General features: G+C 32.3%; 1 protein-coding gene and 1 long non-coding RNA gene across 4 annotated transcripts in view; one reads left to right on the top strand and one right to left on the bottom strand.

Annotated features, from left to right (window-relative positions):
- LOC143244256 (serine/threonine-protein phosphatase with EF-hands pef-1-like) overlaps window positions 1–22,888 on the bottom strand; it is a 34,486-nt gene that overhangs the window by 7,467 nt on the left and 4,131 nt on the right. The window contains exons 2-13 of one of the 3 annotated variants that reach the window (XM_076488599.1): window positions 22,108–22,181; window positions 21,024–21,182; window positions 14,373–14,500; window positions 12,764–12,863; window positions 12,291–12,457; window positions 11,935–12,096; window positions 9,148–9,314; window positions 8,505–8,541; window positions 4,539–4,688; window positions 2,872–2,940; window positions 2,343–2,528; window positions 1,011–1,156 (exon numbers count right to left, since the gene is read on the bottom strand). In XM_076488599.1, coding sequence (XP_076344714.1) covers window positions 1,011–1,156; window positions 2,343–2,528; window positions 2,872–2,940; window positions 4,539–4,688; window positions 8,505–8,541; window positions 9,148–9,314; window positions 11,935–12,096; window positions 12,291–12,457; window positions 12,764–12,863; window positions 14,373–14,500; window positions 21,024–21,105 — 1,394 coding nt within the window. In that variant the 5' untranslated portion in view covers window positions 21,106–21,182; window positions 22,108–22,181. The remainder of the gene's footprint in view (window positions 1–1,010; window positions 1,157–2,342; window positions 2,529–2,871; window positions 2,941–4,538; window positions 4,689–8,504; window positions 8,542–9,147; window positions 9,315–11,934; window positions 12,097–12,290; window positions 12,458–12,763; window positions 12,864–14,372; window positions 14,501–21,023; window positions 21,183–22,107; window positions 22,182–22,888) is intronic. The other 2 variants (XM_076488600.1, XM_076488601.1) reach the window with 2 other exon arrangements.
- LOC143244257 (uncharacterized) overlaps window positions 14,835–22,888 on the top strand; it is a 35,523-nt gene continuing 27,469 nt past the window's right edge. Inside the window, exon 1 of the long non-coding RNA XR_013024990.1 lies at window positions 14,835–15,269. This is a non-coding gene — a long non-coding RNA (uncharacterized LOC143244257). The remainder of the gene's footprint in view (window positions 15,270–22,888) is intronic.

Raw genomic sequence — 22,888 nt, 5'->3', positions numbered from 1 at the left:
AGAGCTATGATTCTGAGAAAAACCAAACGTATAACACATTTAACCTGTTTAAAGTCCATGAAATTATTTAAATTAACAGATTAACTTAAACATTCTTATCACTATGGACAGGTAATTTTGGTTGTATAACAATAAAATAAATCTATGTTTTTGAAATCACCTGTGGTTTGTCTATCTGATTATTACAACTTATTAACATTTAGTTACCCCTGGTATGTTTGTTGTTGTGTAACCTAACTAAATACCAAGTCATTCATAATGTTATGTCATTTCACAGGACAGGTATTGTTTTACAATTCCTAGTAAATGAACATTTATTTTTCTTTTGTATCATTCAGTTTGTCTTAATTCATTGGTAGTTTGGATCAAGTAACCTTCATAATCTGGAAATTTCCAGAACTTCTTGCATACAGCTGTAAATCCACTTTCCCTACCAGTATTTATACTAAAACTATATATACTGGGGTAGTCACAATTTTCAAAATGTATTCCTATCATTATTACCCTGCCTTGATAGAAAATATCATAACCCATGTAAGGGATGAAGGGGCAAACATAACACTGCAAACCTGGTTTGCTAAAAAGTATGCATAATATCACGAACTTCAGTTAATAAAAAAATATTAAATGCTATGAACCAGGGTTGATAAAAGACGCATCTAACGCTACGAACCAGGGTTGATAAAAGACGCATCTAATGCTACGAACCTGGGTTGATAAAAGACGCATCTAACGCTACAAACCTGGGTTGATAAAAGACGCATCTAACGCTACGAACCTGGGTTGATAAAAGACGCATCTAACGCTACGAACCTGGGTTGATAAAAGACGTATCTAACGCTATAAACCTGGGTTGGTAAAAAACATACTTAACACCACAAATGTGCTTATAACTGTTCTTGTTGTTATGCTATATATGATCCTATGACTGTTTCTATGCATTCTAAGATGCTATGCACATTGAATTTTGCATAGGTTTGGCTCTTCTCTATTTGAAGTAAAACTCTTACCTTTGCAAGACTGCCCCATTCGCGGTACTCCTAGAACTAACGTACATGACGATTTGATTCACCAGCTTTGGTCCAAGAAGTTTGACGTATGCTGCCCTATTTGTCCCCATAGCATAGTAATTAGAAGCTGAAAATACTGTAAGAACCTGACAAGAAAAAGTATTTATTTAATACTTTAAAATATTTTTTATAATTATCAAAATATTTGTACAATACTAATACGGTTTAGTTTACATGACATATTGAACAAGAAACATTTAATAATTACATTATTATTTACACTTTATACCATTTGAAGAACACTTCCTCCTCATTCATTAAAATAAACAGAAAAATTGAACTAAAGGCTTAGAATAACTCATTTATACATAAATTGAAGCTAAATAATACAAGATTAGAGTTCAATAAATAGCCATAGCAAGGATTGTGTGGAATTACAGATATGTTAAAACCAAATGATATACAACTTGTAATTCAATAAATGGCTGTACCAAGAATAGTGTGGATTTCTAGATGTGTTAAAACCAAGCAGTATAAATTTGTACTTCAAAAAATGGTTGTACCAAGTGTGGTGTGGAATTCTACATAAATTAAAAACCAAGCAATAAAAACCAGTAGATTAATAATAGTGTCAAACCCATGGGGACTTCAACATTTCATGAGAAGGTGTGCAGAACTTGTATATCACACAGGGCACTATAAACGACTGGTATTATCCTGGTTCAATACTTCTAGGCCAGAATAATTCAAGCACTATATACGTTTTAATTCAATACTTCTAGATAAGTCGAATCCAACCTCTATAAACTTGTAATTCAATACTTCAGAATAAGTCGAATCCAACCTCTATAAACTTGTAATTCAATACTTCTAAATAAGTCGAATCCAACCTCTATAAACTTGTAATTCAATACTTCTAAATAAGTCGAATCCAACCTCTATAAACTTGCAATTCAATACTTCTAGATAAGTAGAATCCAACTTCTATAAACTTGCAATTCAATACTTCTAGATAAGTAGAATCCAACTTCTATAAACTTGTAATTCAATACTTCTAGATAAGTAGAATCCAACTTCTATAAACTTGTAATTCAATACATCTAGATAAGTCAAATCCAACCTCTATAAACTTGTAATTCAATACTTCTAGAAACTTGTAATTCAATACATCTAAATAAGTCAAATCCAACCTCTATAAACTTGCAATTCAATATTTCTAGATAAGTCGAATCCAACTTCTATAAACTTGTAATTCAATACTTCTAGTTCTAGGTAAGTAAAATTTGCATATTTTGTTTGTTATAAATAATGTTTCAAAAGGTAGTTACTAACCCTATCATCATGTGTAAACTCAAAACCATTAGGTTTACATTCATGGGAACGAATGATTCTTTCCAAATGGTGGCGCTGAAGAAATGCTTCAGTCACATCCGGCCCAAAGAAGCTTCCACCACCCCTAACGGAATTAGTATAACATCCTGGTTGAGGCCTTGGGTCACTCCACAAAATATCAGTCACCTCTCCGAAAAAATTATTATGTTAAAAATAATAATGCTAATAACAAACTAGACAGTTCTGATGGTGAAACACAATATCAAAATTCACAGTGTTAACACGCTGACCAGTTCCTAAGGACAAACCCAGTATCATAAACAGTTCTAACATAAGTAACAGTTATTATGTACAAACCAGGTATCAAAAACTCACAATATTAACTCACTGACACACTCGTTTACAGCATTATTATTATTTGAATCAATTTACAAAAATTGATGATAAACTATGTAGTAAACATTATTACATATTCTGCTGGTATTGAGCTATTAGAACAAACACAAATTTTAAACTAATTGGTGAATACCTGGTTCCAGTCATCTTTGCTACAGGTCATCTTCCCTTCCACCAGAGGAGGCTGAAGAATTGTTATCAGCTAAAGCCCAAAGTAGAGTCTGAATTACTTATATTGCAAAACAACTCATAATTTAAATATTATTCAATCTCATAATAACACAATATTAATGAAGTGTGGTTTTATCATTGTAAATAATTCTTTATCATTAATTATTTAAAAATATGAAACACTCACAATTTGAAGAAAAGCTACAATGCATAGAGTAAAGTTCATATTTATATTTAAACCATATAATGAATGTTATTTTGAAAATTTGACAAATATTTTCAGTGACAAGAGTAAGTGAACAGACTTATACAGTTCAAGTAAAACATTCCCAGTAGCTGATTACTATTGTTATTTTATGTTGAAGAATACTTCTATAAATTATTTATTTAATTTGTCATATACAATTATAAGTACTTATTATATGAAACAACAAAGACCAAGAATATGTGATTTACCTGGTTTATACAGTTATAATGTTGTGATTTAGTTGGTTCATATAGTTATAACTGTCCACATTTTCTTACTTGGATTAATAAAGCAGATTATTGCACAGTTAACACAAGAGTGAATGTGCCCAAGATTGTGTATCAAAATTGAAGAAGTTACTGATCAATTTCTAATCAAACTATAAATTCTGCATTTTTCTCCTTCCCAGTGTCACTTTGATACGTTTGAAGGATTGGCTTATAAAGCTAAAAACCAAGTTTTGATGTAGTGATCACAGCATAAATAGCTCATTGTGTAGCTTTGTGCTTAACTACAAACAAACCGTGTTTTTTTATACTTAGTTCGCTTACTTATATTATTGGAATTGCTTTGCTGTACTTTTCTATAAACAGTTTACATTTATCAGATATTGCATGAAGCACTTCACTTCATTGTAATTGTGTTCTTTTTCTAAATATCTCTCTAATTTGTGAAACTATCCAACACATTTATGATAGGTTGTGAGAATGGTTTTGAACATATTTCATGAATAAAAGGTTGTTTTTGTTCTCATATTTAATGAATATTCATTATTTTCATTTAACTAGAATTTTCATACAATAAATACATATATATTTGATAGACAAAGCAAAAACTCTTGCTCTACAGAATTCTGTTAATTTACCAATTTATGATATTTAATCTAAGTATATACAACTTGTTATTATCTGAATCGGTTACTTTAGTTGCAACTTTTCTTTCCTTTTTTAAATTCAACATATTTAAGTTTTCTCTATAAACAGATAAATGTTTACTTAATCTTTCATTATTGTTATTACAACTTATTCAAGTATTATCTAGAATAATAGCTAAGCATTTACCTAATATTTCATTACTTTTATTACAACTTATTAAAGTATTCTCTAGAATGATAAGTTTATTTCATTTTTTTATTATTTTAATGAACTTGTTTTCCTATAGAATGATGGATAAGCATGTCTGTGAAATAATAACTGTTCCATGAAAACAAGGAAAGAAAAACAATTACTAGAAAAATTGCTTTAGTTTCTTTGGCTATGGAATCTATAACTTAAAAAAAAAAAAAAGAAGAAAAATCAAATGATTAATTAAGGGCTGGGAAATTTACTTTTTTTCCAATCAACAATTTCACTCCTGTCTGTAAATTAAAAATAATATGTCACCTGGTGTCTGTCCATCTTTGCTATCTTTGTCAAATCTGTTTGATCTGCTACTCCTCCATGAACTACAAAGATTTTGTTGTCAATTATTGTCGCTAAAGGAAGCCAACTAAACACATCTTCAGTAACTTGAATGATCTTAGTTGCGTGGCGCTGTGGAAAACACAAGAAGTTACATCAAAAATGTGTAAAGTCTTGCTTTCAAGAATACTGTCATGAAGATTGTATTTTAATAAACTAGTAGTTTATATGTCATCAAGACCAAAAACAAAACAGGTGCGTTAGTTTATTAAAATGTGAATTGTTTCAAGTTTCTCCAGAAAGAACAAAAAGGCAGTACAAAATAATGGAAGCAAAGAAGTTAAAAAACTTGATAAATATATCCAAAAGTTTGCTTTGAAAGGTTTTCGAGAGCTGTTATAGACTGGTTTTACTGTAAGCCACAATTCCACTCACATTCAACAAGTCATAAAAAATCACTCCTATGTTAATGTAACCCTTTGAAATACTTTATCTACTAAAATACAATTTTGCATGTTATAATCCAACAATTTTAGAACTAATTATTTCTAATGACAATTATCTTAGGACTAGCTAAAAACAAAAATAATGAAGCCCAATCTATCTTTCAATTTACTACTTGTTACTATACTTGTTTTAGGGAATTATTCCTCTCCTTATCACACTGACAGTTGCATTTCACAAGAATAAGACTAATCTTCATGTAGAGGTTGTGCGTTTATTATACATATGGTTTTTTAACATAACTACTGTCTGAATAAAAGACATTTCAAATCACTATAATTAGGACTAGTTACTTCTACTCCAACATTATGATGTTAGGGATATATGCTTTTAGTCTGACATTATGATTTCTCAACTAGCTTCTTCTAGTCCAATGTTGTAAAGTTAGGTTTACCATACTGTAAGTCAGAGTACAAGAATTATTGCCTCTTTCCCATCTTGTACCGAAGTTGTTGAACACAGTGCATGGGTTAGTTCTCTCCAATAGTAGACAAACTAAAAGCCACGGTGTCTAGATTTACCTCAAAATAACTTCTGAATACATAAAAATATAAGCTAAAAGACTTTTTATAAGTGTATCTGACAGTTTTGCATACTAGCACTGCTAGAAAAAGCTTTGGGATAACCAATCATACTGGAAATGATTTTTATGCCAAGTATGTGCATTAGACAAAGTCACAATCAAAGATACAGAGGTTTCATTGCCATCAAGTGGGCACTGCAGGACAGTGAACACAGTATTTAAAAGCTGCACATATAGAACATATAGGAATAAATACTAAGAGGTAACATATGTATATTTTCTTAAAATAAAATAACAAAATTAATAAAATATCTTAAATTTATTTAACAAACATTCTGAAATTTTCAAATATGAAAATCTTTTTAGCTTATATTTGGAATGTTTGGAGTAAATCTATGGACACTGAAGCCATAGTACAGGTACCAGTTCTCTTCCTCGTGGGATATGAACAAAAGATATTCATAAATACACACATAATCACTTAGTCCACTCAGTATTAATGGATTATTCATTTTAAATTACTAGAGAAGAGTAAAAGACTATAGGCTAAAGCATAAACCAACTGCTCACATTTATCCATTAAAAAAGTTTGCTTTCTTTAATTGCTTCAGTCTTGAAAAAGAGAGGGTACATCCATCTAATGGCCCTACAGCCACTTAGCTGGAATGACATCAACAACAACAAAAATTGCTTTGATTATACCTATTCACCATATCCACTACACTCATGGTTGAAGAGAGAGCTTAACTCTGAACAGGGTTGTCAGCCCCAACAACTGGAATGAAATGGCAGTAGAAAAAAGAAAAAAAGAAAATCTTCCAACCAGCAGATTTAAAAACTGTGAATTCAACAAAACTAGTCTGTTGTAGCAGAAGTTGCAAAGAAATTAATAAATGATAAGAAGCCTGTATTATCTTTTATTTACTGAAATGCATGTTTTGATAAGTAAAACAAAATCCATATGTAACCATGTACAGGAATTAAAGAGTTTCTAACGATGTGGAATGTAAACTTCATATTAGTACAAGAATTATTTTTATCTACATCTGGAATGTAAACTTCATATTAGTACACAAGTTATTTTTATCTACATCTGGAATGTAAACTTCATATTAGTACACAAATTATTTTTATCTATATCTGGAATGTGAACTTCATATTGGTACAAGAATTATTTTTATCTATATCTGGAATGTAAACTTTATCAGTACAAGAATTATTTTTATCTATATCTGGAATGTAAACTTTATCAGTACAAGAATTATTTTTATCTACATCTGGAATGTAAACTTCATATTAGTACAAGAATTATTTTTATCTATATCTGGAATGTGAACTTCATATTGGTACAAGAATTATTTTTATCTATATCTGGAATGTAAACTTTATCAGTACAAGAATTATTTTTATCTACATCTGGAATGTAAACTTCATATTAGTACAAGAATTATTTTTTTCCATATCTGGAATGTAAACTTTATATCAGTACAAGAATTATTTTATCTACATCTGGAATGTAAACTTTATATCAGTACAAGAATTATTTTATCTACATCTGGAATGTAAACTTCATATTAGTACAATTATTTTTATTTATATCTGGAATGTAAACTTCATATCAGTACAAGAATTATTTTTATCTATATCTGGAATGTAAACTTTATCAGTACAAGAATTATTTTTATCCATATCTGGAATGTAAACTTTATATCAGTACAAGAATTATTTTTATCCATATCTGGAATGTAAACTTTATATCAGTACAAGAATTATTTTTATCCATATCTGGAATGTAAACTTTATTGGTACAAGAATTATTTTTATCTATATCTGGAATGTAAACTTTTATCAGTACAAGAATTATTTTTATCCATATCTGGAATGTAAACTTTATATCAGTACAAGAATTATTTTTATCCATATCTGGAATGTAAACTTTATATCAGTACAAGAATTATTTTATCTACTTCTGGAATGTAAACTTCATATTAGTACAATTATTTTTATCTGTATCTGAAATGTAAACTTTTTATTAGTACAAAAATTATTTTTAAAACTATATTTGGAACGTTAACTAAATATTGAAGTACAACACTTCAATCTTCTCTCCATCTGAGATGTTAACTAATATGTAGAGGTAAAGGGCTTCGATCTTCTCTCCATTTGCGAAGTAAACTAATATCTATATATATAGAACTTCGATTTTCTATCTGTCAAAGATGTCAAGTAATATGTAAAGATGCATGACTTGAATCTTCTCTCGATATGAGATAAACTACTATGTACAGGACTTGAGTTTTCCCTCCATCTGGGATGTAAACTATACGTCAGAACTGATCCCGAAGTTTAGCAATTAGCACAAAGTTTACTGTGATTTCATCGTTTCAATATATCCATACGGCACTCGTATTCATTCCTTATTACAAACGCCCTCACTGCGACTAAATCCATGACTGTACATGGAAACTTTTACAACCTATGAACATTTCCATATTTGTGAATAAATATGAGTATATTGAATACAGTGATCGTCCCAACACGAACATCTATCACGCCTGTATACAAGCACGCACACTCACACAAAGTTGATTTTTCTAACTCATAGGTCAACTATTTGAAGTACCTACAGTATGTCCCCAAGTGGTACAGCGGTATGTCTGCGCACTCACAGAAATCGATACCCGTGGTCGGTAGAGCACACACTGCCCATTGTGCTGCTTTGTGCTTAACTTCAAACAAACAAGCCTTCAAAAGAAGCGTGGCATATCTCACATCCAAATGAATAAATACCTTAGGAAGAAACACACAAGTATTTAAAACTATTTCTCTTGATCCTCAAATAAAATATATGTCCTCAATTTCATTAAGCTGGAATAATTAATTGGTAATAAAACAAACCGTAGTAACTTTATGTTACTCACCGTGTACTTAAACATGATCTCCTTGATGAAGCCGTATCTACAGTAAAAAAAACCAAAACCCGTTACAGAGTTACTAAATGCCTGCTGCTATCATAATCAGAAATATTATGTTAACTTCCTAAGCTAACTGTTAATAAAAGGTTTCATGATAGTCGCATTTTAAACTCAAGAGAATTACTACTGAAGAGAAACCAAGGTCCTAAATAATCTACAAATTACAGAAAAAAATTTGTTAATATTGATACAATGTTTCCCAATAAATGGGTATATAATTTCATTTCGTCTACATCTATATAAATATAATACTACTTTATGTAGTATGTCCATGTAACCACTTCACAGGGTATGAATGGATGTTCACCACATATGCTAAGTGTTATCAGATGCCGTTTGTTAGACCAATGTGACTAGAAAACACAGTGAACTGCATTATGTACTTGTAGTGTTCGCAATATATTTCACGTATCGTTTTGTTAGATTTAATGCGAATGAAAAACCTGTAGAATGTTTTCCAAATCTACTATTGTTTGGAATAGTAATTTATCAGATATTTAAAAGGTGACCAGGAAACCTTGTGTATCGTTTCCATTCCTGCTAGTGTTCACAGTAATATGTTATCTCGAAAAATGAAAGATCTACAAACCTTATATTGACACTAAAATCTTCGTGATTTCCTCGGTTTAGGTAAACGGAATCAGGCCAAACCAGTAAACACGCTATCAGGAGTAAAAGCACTTCTACAGACTGAATTCCTCGGTCCACGAAATCCCCATTAAAGATGTAAGGGTTGTCAACCGCCGGTAGACTGTTCTGGTATGTAAAACATAAAATATTCTTACACATATTTGTATATTTTGTAAATATATAGTGTAGTTCTGTATTACACACTTTCACATGAAAAAAGCCGATACATAAAAACTGGCCCTAAGCACGAGTATGTTATCATGTATACAATTCATTGATTTACCATCACCCACCAACAGTGTACGAAGTTACTACAAAATTATGTTTATTTTAAAGTTTTATTACACAGCAGTTTTTCTCATTACTCATAAACAGTACTTGAGTTGTAAAATATTAACAGGTGGAATGGTTAGATTTGATATCCAATTTGCAAACAGTCCCACACAGCACATATCTGTTGGAATAATTTGGCAAGTGGTACGATTTTATACAAAAAGTTCACAACCAGAACGGCTTTCCGGTTCTTTAGCCCTCAAATCATGTGCTGCTCATAAACGTTTGTATAAAATGCTTATAAGTGAAGAAAGATACGGGAACAGAAGTTGAACTTTTGTGGCCGAGTAAGCTCGTTGCTTATTAATGATAGTGTTGACTTAAAACTGAGGCTTTAGTGGCAAATTAGGCCTAGGAAGTTAGTCAGATGCGTAGTAATAATAATGGTGACTAAGGTTGAAACTAAGTGTGAAAACAGGTATAGTGAGTTAACCTGCTGCTTAGTAGTAATAGTGCTGACTAAAGAATTGAAGCTCAAGTGTTATGATAGGTCTAATGAGTTATACAGCCTCTTAGTAACGACTAGTACTCGAACCAGTGACGTACGTATCACATCAGCAGTCCATGAAAAAAAATAAAAAAATATGGGTCTAGTTTACTGTTTTTTTACAAAATATAGTTTTTGACCAATCAGTTTCGTTTGAATTTCGCGCAAAGCTACATGAAACTTTTCTGCGCTAGCCGATTTTAATTTAGCAGTGATAAACTAGAAGAAAGCAGCAAGTCGACACAACCCACCGCCAACAATTGAAGTACGCTTCTACATTATAAAGTACCTTCAGCTGAAAAGGTGAACAGTTCGTTAACGAGGATTCGAAACTGCAACTCTTAAATTGTAAAGCGAGTGCCCAAACCATTCATGCCAGACCTTGGCCTATCAATTAATTTAGAATTTTGGCTTTGGTTTAAGCAATATGTATATACCATAATCACTAAACCACATAAATATATGCGTCAATGAAGGTCACGTTATGAGTCAAGAGGGCCCGGAAAAATATATACTGTATTTCCTAGCGTCAAAGACGTACCCCTATTTTGATTAGTTAAATTTTGAAGAAAAAAAAACAACAACATAAGAATAAGGTCGCACCACTTCCACCAATCTTGCCCAGATATTTCGTGGATTGTTTAGTGACTTACAGTATATAAATCCTCATGTCCACTTCTCGCTTTTTGTGAGCTAAATGCTTATCATATCTACCTTTGAAAGTGTATACCTTATATTACCAGTATCATATATGTTTTATTACCAGTAATAACGTTATTCTAAGCCTGGAGAGTGCCGGTATTACAGCACAATATGTACGGTGACCTGTTCTTGTTTACTTATTTGTTGTTTAATACTAAGTAACTTATACATTTCATTCTGGGTCATATGGAGGTGCTTGAATTACTGTCTATTATCGAAATGCTTCCTCTATTCTTAGGTTCAGGCCTATGAGCAACGTAAACGTAACCTTCGGCCTGAAAGACGCAGGGTACATTGTTGAGACTTATTTTGGGGAAAAAATAGCGTCTTCCACGTCGGAAAATACGGTTCATTTATTTTACTACCGAGTCTTATAGCAATGGTCCAGCAATACAGTGGTATATACGCCACTGTTTTAGACTTTAAAATGTAATGCTAGAACGAATCTTGAAAGGATGTTTGTGTAACAAGAGATAGTGAATACTTTGAGAACAATAACAAGCTTTAGTTATGTTTTTTAACTTCATTACAAAGTGGAAGGAGTTTCAAGTGTAGAAAGTGTTTTAGAAACAACAGATTTACAGAAGATATGAGTGACATTAATAAGTGGCAGTTGTCAAGAAATTACCGTAATCATGTATGTAACTATAAATATTACAGCAAGCAAATTGTTAAAATTTAGTTATCAGTGGCGTAGCAAGTTTAACTCTCGGGGTGGAATGGGCCAATAAATAAAAAACTGAAATTAATATAACTTAACAAAATGGTCATTATAACAAATAAAATGTAGTAGTATTTATAGAAGTTTTGTTAATTTTTTATTAAATCATACAAAACGAGACTATTGTATATAAAAGCTGACAAATAATATGATAAATATACGTAGATTTTTTCAACATGCCAATTCCCCTTGCTTATCTTCAAAAAGGGTAAAAAACAAGTTCGTATTTCTTAAATAGGCCATCAATTGAATTAAAAGTTTGGTGTATATAAACATTTGAAGTATATGTAAATGGATTAGTATACAAATAAAAATAGCTTTTGTTGGAATAAACTTACGTAGTTACTAAAATATTTAAAATTTTCAGATTACGTAAGTGAAATACACCTTAATTTATGATATCCCAACTCGTCCATCAATTTAATTTTTCAAAAACTGACGTCAGTATCTTGGGCATGATGTTTTTTTATTCGATTGAATTCAAAAGGAAAGTTTTACCGAACCTTGTAAAATATCGTGAGAAGGTCATCCAACTTTCCATGAAGGTCGCCACAAACAGTAATCTGCCTGGAGAAAGTAGTGCGAGCAACACTGATGTTAGGCTTGCATCGTAATATCTTACGAGCTTCGTGTAACAACAATAGAACATACCGGGCATGTAATAACTGGAAAACGAAAATTACATTTCTTTTTTTTTTTTCCAATTTAAAAACTTTCAATAAGAATCTGCAACGAAATTAAAAGATATTATATTGATATTACACTCTTAATAGTTAATTATCTAAAATTATCCTTTTTAATTAAAACTAAACTGAACAGAATGCAAAATTAAATTGAGATAAACACATGGAATACGCACTACCCGCTTTCTAAAGGAATCTATGAGTGATGTTACTTGTTCTGCCGTCAGAGGAAGTCTGATGTGAGGTCCCTGATACGTTGGTTCTATGGAAATTGCATTTGGGTTTGTTTCTTTCCAAAGTTCTCTGTTTTCTTCCTCAATTTCCGTTAGGAAGCGAGGCTTACCTACAACAATTGTAGGATAATTTCTATGTTTGAGCAGAATTATTAATATATAATGAAACGTAGAAAGATCGAAATTTAAAATAGTGTGATAATTAATCATATTAAAATGTAATGCTAGAACGAATTTTGAAAGGATTTTCATTTGTGTAACAAGAGATAGTGAATACTTTGAGAATAATAACAAGCTTTAGTTGTGTTTTAAGTTAACTCCATTACAAAGTGGAAGGAGTTTCAAATATATATATAACTATGACCATATGTTGAAGGCGTAAATAACGTCAACACGAAGAACAAAAAAACACCTACCTCTGAAAGAGTGGTGGTAAGAGAGTGCTAATGAACTTGCAAAAGAAGAAGTTTTATCACAGGGCATGTGGGTTATGAGGTCTTTAAAGAACCTATACAACTGAAACACAAAAGAACTAAGATGACAACGTACATCATTTACAACATTAAGGTTGTATAATACAGTTTATTTTGCATAAAATGTATTTGGAAACTTGACTATTATATATTCGGGATTACGATGCTATATTATTTTGTCTGTAAACAAAAATAACTAATAACCTGAATATAAACTTGTAGAATTATGATGAAATACAAGATAGTGCCTATAATATATGCATCTGTTATCGTATTCTAAATAACTCAAATTTCATATTATCGTACTCTAAACAATTTCCATAATTTGTTATCATCTTTTATGGTGTATGTTATCATGAATCATTTTATGCGACGAATTTATTAAGAACAGTCGATATTTGAAGAGTATAAGTTTATTTAGTGCTAAAATAAAATGACACATCCGCTCAACAGAATACTAACATCAACATGTATAAGATCAGTAAACATTAAAATTCACATAAAAATATGAAATATCAGTTTACACGAGGTCAGATGAACATGAAGGTGGCTAAAATGTTAATTTTTATTACCAAACATCACCAATAATTAAACAAAGCTCATATCAAAACTTCACCTAGAAACATACATATTCATCTTTTCAGAATAAGCAATACAGGTTTCACAGTACGTTTTTCAGTGAAAGTTACACAATAATTACATGCGTTCTGTCCACCACAATGAATCAAGTTTCAAAGTTTGGGCTGTAGGTCCGCAAACTTACCACTAACTCACCAGGGAACATTTAAAAATCTTTATAAGACACAGACAGTGTATTATTAGAAAAACACCTAGAGATTCACACATTTCTCAATTTATTTGAGATAAAACCATAGGCGGCCTTATCCACTGGGCAAAATGGGCAACTGCCTGGGGCCCCCGCATATGGAAAGATCGTGATGCTATGTCTTTTAATCTACTTCTGAGTTTTCTTATCATTATGGGGCCCCATTTACTGAATTCTGTCCGGGGCTCAAGAATGACTAAAAGTGCCTCTGGATAAAACCGCAATTAGAGATAACAAGTAAAGTAACGGCTAAATATTTAAGTCACTATTTATATATAAAGTTACCTATTCTCTTCGTTTGTTTGTATTAAACATTCAAGTCCATTTCTATTAAAATAACTGATACATTTAAACAAATTTTTATAATTGAAAACTAGAAAATAATGAGAGAAAAACATTTTTAATTCTTCAGATATTTCTCACTAGAAGATATAAGTTTTGACTGGTGAATGTTTTCCAGTTACTTTATAATAGCTTTTTCCGTTCTTGCAAGATATATCTATTCGTTGAGAAAATTTCGTTATGTAATCCAGACTATTAGAGTGGTAGGTTTGACAAGTTTCTTCAGTGTTTACCTTAATTTATTCATATTCATAATACACAATGTTACTGCTATACAAATATCTACAATAGTGATTATATTTAAACAGGTAGTTTAATCTTAATCTAATCTCTCATTTTATAAGTGAAATAAACCTTAATTTAACGTTAATAACTTCAAGTTACCCGCATCTGATCTTGTTCTCCGGCATATTCAAGGGACTCGAATATAGTCCAGTAACAACGACGCCTGATTTCTAACTTGGCACGATACCGTCGATACCAGCGTTGGATGAGAAGTGCTGCTTTGATGGCTTAAAAAAACAACAACATTATTATCACATACAACCTTATTTTGTGATGTAACACTTGTTATTATTTATTACCAATTATGTACAACTATTATCTACTCTCTCATTTTATCAAACATTCAGAAGTGTTCATCTTCTGTCTTATCTTACAGCGCATATAGGAGTGTTTATCTGTTTAGTGTAGATATGATTAATTCCTTTGTTTTAGGAGTTAATACTTTATGATTGAGTTTTTTTCATAACAGCTGAGTTAAAAGCATACGAATATTGAAAGTAGGCTTATAAATATGAATAACACGATTATTGAAAGCTGTGTGTGTAAGTCATTGATATACAGGCTATCGATTGCGTGCAATCCATTGATGTCGAGAATATAGTGATATATCTATAAATAGAAGCAAGCATACGTGAGCAAAGTAAATATAGAAGTTCAATCAGAGAAGATTTGATTGCAAAGTTAATTGTCGTAGGAGTTAAAAGCCTAAGGGCTGATATGTTACAGTGAGATTAACAATTTCGTAAAAGATAAAAAAGTTGTCTCTCGTCAGAGAGTGTTCTAATGTAATTGAACCAGCCTGAGTAAACTTTGAGAAAAGGAAGACGATTTTTGAAGCAACAGGATACAACCACTGTAATTCAACAACGTGAGTAAATTATAAACGGATAGTCTGGCAATAGAAATAGAGAAAAGTAGCTCGGCTTGTTACCTGATTCAAAATGGACTTTTGACGAGAAGAAGAGAACTGTATGAAGTATTTAAGACCGTCATAGTGTAAGGATATTTTTTTTTTTACATAGGTTTAACTTGTTCCGAATATATATATATAAATCGTTCGTTTATTTTTCTGAAATTATTGCCAAGTTAACAGACATCTACAGTACGGAATCCTTATCCCAACACACCCATATATTTAAATGGCCATATACACTATTAAAAATTATGTTTTATAACAAGCACATTTTGAAGTGTTTATTTCTTGTCTTATCGTCAGTAATATATAGAAGTGCTTATGTCTTGTTTTGTGTTAAAACATCTATAAAAGTATTTGTCTCTTATATTTTAACACACTTACAACTATTTAGGTTGTCTAATGTTATTAAAGAATTAAAGTATTTATTTTTGTGTCATCCTACCAAATGCTTAAAATGCTCACCTTTTCCTAATCAATACTTTGAAATATCTATTAACGCATTCTCAGTGACACACGTAAATTATTTTACCTTGTGTTCAAATACTTCAAACGTGATGACAAGGAACGTTGACGAAAACAAAAACTTCTCGAAACGTTGAACTGGTGATAAAATTTTCATCATTACCCATTTAAGTCGTCTCCAAACGTTGCTAAGGAATATTTGTTCTCTCTCTTGGAGACTCTTCAGCTGAACGAAGATCAAATGTCCATGAGTAACAGTGAGTTTCTAGCTTTGCTAACACGTTGTGACACTGTTTTAATTTTTAAGTGTGCAGTACCTAGTACACACTAAAATGCCTGGTAGTATCAACGTTCCTAACATGCTAAGTAGCTAATCATTCAGTTTTCTTTGACAATGGAAACAGATTCTTTTCTCGGGTCAAGAAAATCAGGTTCCAAACTTCGACAACATCAAATGTACTAGGTGAAAGCACATTTTGAAAGGAAGTACTATTCTGAATAAGTACCTTCTTTTTGAAGATTTAAATTAGCAAGTCCTTACTCCAACCAGTATGTTAATTATAGCAAACAAACGATGTTGTGATGGTTCAGTTGTGGTCTCTTTTAAGCCTATTTTTTATATTACAATTATGAAATCGATTCATAAACATTATAATTTTTATTCATCGAGTTTATGCTGGTAAAACTTCTTCCATGGCGAAAACAAAGTGTTACTCAGTCTTCAGTTCCCTAAGACATGTAGAACTATATACTGTTGTTTGGAGTATGGCTATTATTTCTATGAGTAATGTTAATTTACCACGTTTCGGAGTATCCGACATTTGAAAAAACGAAATTATAAAGAAAGTTCTCACCTTGTCCACAAGTTCTCAAGCGGTTGACACCACTTTTCTATCACTGTAAATGAATTTGCCTTTTTTTCTCCTTAGAATTATCTTGCTAAAGAAGGGTTTTGTTTTGTTTTTCGTTAAAACTTTCTAATTTTATTATGGTGATAAAAATATGGTGTAGATAGAAATAAGGATTGGTGGACGCACTGGCCTCTATATTCTGTAAAATATCACCATTAATGAATGACACGTTTCTCGAAGAAGAGAGAATTGGTTTGCGTTGTTACTAAATTTCAATTCGAGGAACATGTTTAGGGTGTTTTATCGAGATGTTCTTGGAAAATGTGGCATATCTCGTCAAACGATTCCAAACACTAAAGTTTACGTGGAAACAACTCTTTTCCAGTTTGAAGATACTTTAAAATCTGATTGATATATCTTCCAGTAAACATATTAAACTTCTCTAAATGCCGTTTTGTTTATCATTATCCAAGTCAGATTTCAATTTTTAGCAAGTTTTTTTATGTTGTAAAAAATTAATTTTGAAGCTATAACGTTTTGCATTTTAGTTCCTCTTAGTGTACTCAACGCACCTTATCAAACAGTTTAGTTCCTCTTAGTGTACTCAACGCACCTTATCAAACAGTTTAGTTCCTCTTAGTGTACTCAACGCACCTTATCAAACAGTTTAGTTCCTCTAAGTGTACTCAACGCACCTTATCAAACAGTTTAGTTCCTCTAAGTGTACTCAACGCACCTTATCAAACAGTTTAGTTCCTCTAAGTGTACTCAACGCACCTTATCAAACAGTTTAGTTCCTCTAAGTGTACTCAACGCACCTTATCAAACAGTTTAGTTCCTCTAAGTGTACTCAACGCACCTTATCAAACAGTTTAGTTCCTCTTAGTGTACTCAACGCACCTTATCAAACAGTTTAGTTCCTCTTAGTGTACTCAACGCACCTTATCAAACAGTTTAGTTCCTCTAAGTGTACTCAACGCACCTTATCAAACAGTTTAGTTCCTCTAAGTGTACTCAACGCACCTTATCAAACAGTTTAGTTCCTCTTAGTGTACTCAACGCACCTTATCAAACAGTAACATTTACCCACTGTCATTTCTACTTTTCTAACACTCTTGAAATATACATTACTTTTATTCACTTCAGTATTCAAGGTACTATAGTCAAAGTTTATCTTTTGGCTATATTTCACACTTTTCTTTTAACAAGAGCTGAGTATACTGGAGTCAGTTTTTACATATTGTTTGTAACAGTTATTTTTCACGTAGCGTGAGCTTCTAGATATGCTGTGATCAGTATTTAGACATTGACAATACCAGCCATTTACCATTTAACCTCCTCTTCTGAGTGTTTAGATCTTCGCTATATCTTCCATTCTTCATCTAACACCGGTTTCTGGTTACACTGTGAATATTGTTCATACATTGGCCGTATTTGACATTTTTCACATCATTTTATGGGTTTGCTGTAGTCAGCGTTTAAAGTTTGGCTGTATCTGTCATTTTGTACTGAACACGACTTAATGGGTACCCCTTGTCTTCAGTCTTGGTTTTCTATAAAGACGTTGTCTACTTACATTTCCAGTTTTCATTTAATTCATATTTTATTTTGTCAGTCAGTTAGAAGTATCTTGCAATCACAGTAGTATTTACAGAATAAACAATCACTCTATTCTTTAAATTTATACAGATTTGAGAAATTATTCTGCTCGGCCATGTGTCAAAGACGAGCGGTTACTTTAGCACTGTAAAACTTTTTATTTAATTTGGTGTCGTTTGTCAAACTAAATTATAAAATTCACAAGTCACAGAATTTTTATTAAAACAATTTTTAACTGAGTTAGATTTTGCAGTTAAATACCATAATTAAGTGATTTGCATTTACAGTATATTTACATGGAATGCATACTTTAAGCTTTGTTTCCACACAAATGGAATGATACATTGAAGACACCGTTCCGTTAAAGATTTATAGACCAGGGAAAAATGTTTTCGATTAACCAACATAAATCACGTTTATCCAAGGTAGACCTGAATACAGGTTTAGCCAGTATAACTCCAAACCTCATTCTGTCAACATAAATTCCAATCCAATCTGTATAATTTTACATGAACTTTTCTACGTCTTCTGAGGTCTTCGTACGTTACAACCCCCCGCTAGTACAGCAGTATGTCTACGGATTTACAACGCTAAAATCAGGGGTTCGATTCCCCTCGGTGGGCTCAGCAGATAGCCCGATGTGGCTTTGCTATAAGAAAACACACACACACACACACACACTTCGCACGTTATGTCTTTAAAATGATCATAAACTCCAATCCACGTTCAACCGAATAAACAAAATTTTGTTTAACCCACACAACTCTGCAACAAATATAATCCATAATCCACGTATAACTATCAAATACCAGTTCAATGAGCAGCAATAATTATAAATATAATTATGGATAATGAGCGAGTGTTTAATTATTATATTAATTACTTTTCGTTAGAGGCGTTTACCTGTAGTTGTCTCTATTTGTTGGCCCGGCATGGCTGAGCGTGTTAAGGCGTGCGACTCGTAATCTGAGGGTCGCGGGTTCGCATCCCTGTCGCGCCAAACATGCTCGCCCTTTCAGCCGTGGGGGCTTTATAATGTTACGGTCAATCCCACTATTCGTTGGTAAAAGAGTAGCCCAAGAGTTGGCGGTGGGTGGTGATGACTAGCTGCCTGCCCTCTAGTCTTACACTGCTAAATTAGGGACGGCTAGCACTGATATTCCTCGAGTAGCTTTGTGCGAAATTCAAAAACAAGCAAACAAACAACCTCTATTTGTTGTAATTTATGTTTTGTTATAAAGACGTGCACCTGTAGTTGTCCCTATTTGTTATAATTTATTCTTTGTTCTAGAGACGTGCACCTGTAGCTGCTCCTAGTTGTTATAATTTAATTTTAGTTCTAGAGATGTGTGTCGGCAGTTGTCTCTAGTTACTATGATTTATTCTTTGTTCTGAGTATGTTTACCGGTAGTTGTCCTCAGTTGTTATGGGCCAGATATACTACACTTGCAATACAAATTAAAATTTCAAACACTGGAAACAGCATGTAATAAAAATACTTTACATACGCTGTTGAGTAGTAAACAAACCAACTGCAGAGTAACAAGCTGCCAAAATACTTGGGAAAGTCAGTAGAGTAAAAACAGAAGTTTAACAAAAACTGTAAATTTGTCAATCTGACTGACTGACGTTGTTTGAACGGAGAAGCTCTGTTTTGTCTTCACCGTATGCAAATCTAAATGCACATAAATGAATTACGCTACTTTGGCTCAAAGCGTTTTTTCTAGTTTTCCTTATAACCTCGATAATAACAACCAATAACAATAACAATTTTGCAACTCTACTAATAAGGTAACAATACACTAGTGACCATATTCTATGATTACGAGCACGTTTTGTGAGTTGCCAAGTAACAACCACCCTTCATATCAAGTGGGATAGTAGGATTGCTTATGCGCATTCACTAGGTGATTGGTTTGTAATTGTATTAGCTAGATAAAAAAAGTGGTATGCGTAATTTTTCTAGAGCTAGGTTTTAATTCTGACCTAATCTTTGAAAGCATATCTTTCAAAGCAATTCTATCATAGCAATCTTTCAAATACCGAATAATATGACAATATAGTGATATATATAGGGTAGGTAAGGTTTCATGGGAGGTTAGAAGGTAGAAAGTGAGAGTGTAAAGGGTGAGTTGAATTTGAATTACTTTTGGGCGGGGTCACCAAGTTACGCTCCCTCCCGAGCGCCAGACACCCTCACTATGCCACTGAATTGGTGCTTAAGACACGAGCCTCCTATATGAGGACGAACATTACGACTGCCAAACTTTGATTCAATTACAAACTTTCTAAATACTCAACAAGTTTAGATTTCAAAATAATTGTTTTTGTACTATTCTATTCACTCACTCCTCACAAGTCAGTTAATTATAATGCTTCCCGTAAAGAAAGTATGACTGTTGGAGTTTCATGTATGCCTTCGTAGATTAAACACCCCTTTATGGTCTCATGAATTTCGCTAGGATCACATACGATTATATTCATGTATTTGTACTTGGTTGTTGAAACAAAGTTTGCAAAAGTAAATTTTAGCTATATATTTCTTTCATTTAATTTGAACAATTATCGACTTACAAATAAATGCGAGGTAGGAATGGGCGAAGCGATGGCCACATTCACTTTGAGATCGTAGTGTGTCAAAAACCACGAAGTGTTGTAATGTTAACTCATCTATTCATATCTTGTTCCCTTACTTTCTGGTGTTCCCATTCTTATTTTTCATTATTTTCCTAAAACATTTTTATATTTGTACTAATTGTATTCCTAGCTTGAATATATATGGCCAACAGCAACACAACTTTAGTGAAAAACTGTTAATCCTGTTGAGCATTTTGGTTCGTTTCTTGTTTAGTAACTAGCCAACAACAACTTGTTTAGCAAGTGACGATAGCAACATACACTAGCTATTGAAATGTAACTTACTTCTTTCTGCTGTACTCATTGCTTCAAGCTTCTCTATTACTTTGGGATCTGAGTTTGTGGCCGATGACCATGCACAACCCATGATTAATTGATTTTTTTATCCTTACAACATATTAAGTCTTTCTACCTTGATACATTTTTCTGTTTTTGTTTGTTATTCTGCAAAATAAAGAGACAAAATTCAGTTTTACAACTCTTAGCACTGTTATAATAAAATTCAGTCATTTGGTCAAATATTATAAAATATTGAACTTACCCAAATGAGCTGCCCTATATATCACAAAATAGGTCTCATCTAGTTAAGTAAGAAACATTTAAATACAGTGTACCATAACATTTTCTCAATATATGTTTCCTATAGTTTTTTTTTTTTAACAAGTGAACTCTTTGTTTGTAGTTAAGCACAAGACTATACAATGGACTATTTGTGCTCTGCCTACCACAGGTATCGACACTTGCTTTCTAGCGTTATAAGTCCGTAGACACGCCGCTGTACTACTGGGAAGCTTCCAAATGAAATGCAGTTTTAGTTCCTAAAAAAAGAATTACGCGCGTCCAATTGGTTTGTTTTAGAGCAAAGCCACAGTAAGCTTTATGAAGTATCAACCACGGGGAATCAAACCCCGGATGTTAATAATGTAAGTCTGTAAACTTATTGCTGTCCCACTGGGGACTCGCGTTTTCAAATAATGAGTTTATTTCCTAGTTTTGGAAAGCTTTATGGCATTCTCATAGAATACGTTGTTGTTAGGAACATACTCACTCAGCATAACGTGGCCCAGCATGGCTAGGCGTTCGACTTGTAATCAGAGGGTCGCGGGTTCGAATCCCCGTCACACCAAATATGCTCGCCATTTCAGCCGTGGGAGCGTTACAATGTAACGGTCAATCCCACTGTTCGCTGGTAAAAGAGTAGCCCAAGAATTGGGTTTGGGTGGTAATGGCTAGTTGCCTTCCTTCTAGTCTTACACTGCTAAATTAGGGACGGCTAGCGCAGATAGCCTTCGTGTAGCTTTGTGCCAAATTTCGAAACAAACAGTGGATTTTAGGTTGTAAAATTAATTTAAAAAACAACTTATTTTACCTTTGATGAGATAACTGTCAGTCGCATTTACTTGCTAATTCCATAACAGCTTTGCTCATTCATTGCAACCGCACCTACAGGATTTTAAGAGTTCAGTCAGTTTATACAATATATAAATTCAAACCAAAAGAGGTTAGTTACATTAATTTGTATTTTTATATCAAGAAATTAATGTTTTACAAATTAATGCTAATAATTATTATTAATTTTAATTAACACTTTACTAAGAGTGTGCCCAATGTAACTGATAAAATAATTACGAAAGTAGATAAATATTAGTTACATACAAAATAAGGAAGCTTTATTTTGATCAGTGAGACCTAACTAAATGCCATCAATTATAGAAAATATAGAAGCGAGAAGTTATTAGTCTACGATAATTTTTTGTGTGATATATAGAAACTAAATAGTACTTGCTGAACCTTTATCTACTATATACTTGAAATCGTCGCTACTTAGTGAAACTCCGTAAGTACAAAATTGATATAAAAACAAGACAGTTGCACGTTTCACATTATTTATTCACAAACATGGTTTCACCATTAAAAGCATCGTCAGTAACTATTTATTTCTCAGTTTTATCTAATGGTCATAATTTATGGATATCTGTTGGCGATAGATTTAAAAACACACGAGTTCTTAAAGTGAAAAGGTGTTTAGAAACGATTTATTAATAAACTATAGTTCCTTCTGATTGCTGTGTATGTTTACAAATATTGTTTAAAAATAGAGGTTTAGCTTAACACTGAAATCAACTCCTTAAAGAGGGCGAATTACAGTT

This window comes from Tachypleus tridentatus, chromosome 2, assembly GCF_004210375.1.
Source record: "Tachypleus tridentatus isolate NWPU-2018 chromosome 2, ASM421037v1, whole genome shotgun sequence".
Lineage (NCBI taxonomy): Eukaryota > Metazoa > Arthropoda > Merostomata > Xiphosura > Limulidae > Tachypleus > Tachypleus tridentatus.
The sequence above is the reverse complement of the archived record's forward strand: the minus strand, read 5'-3'. Positions and strand labels throughout refer to the sequence as shown.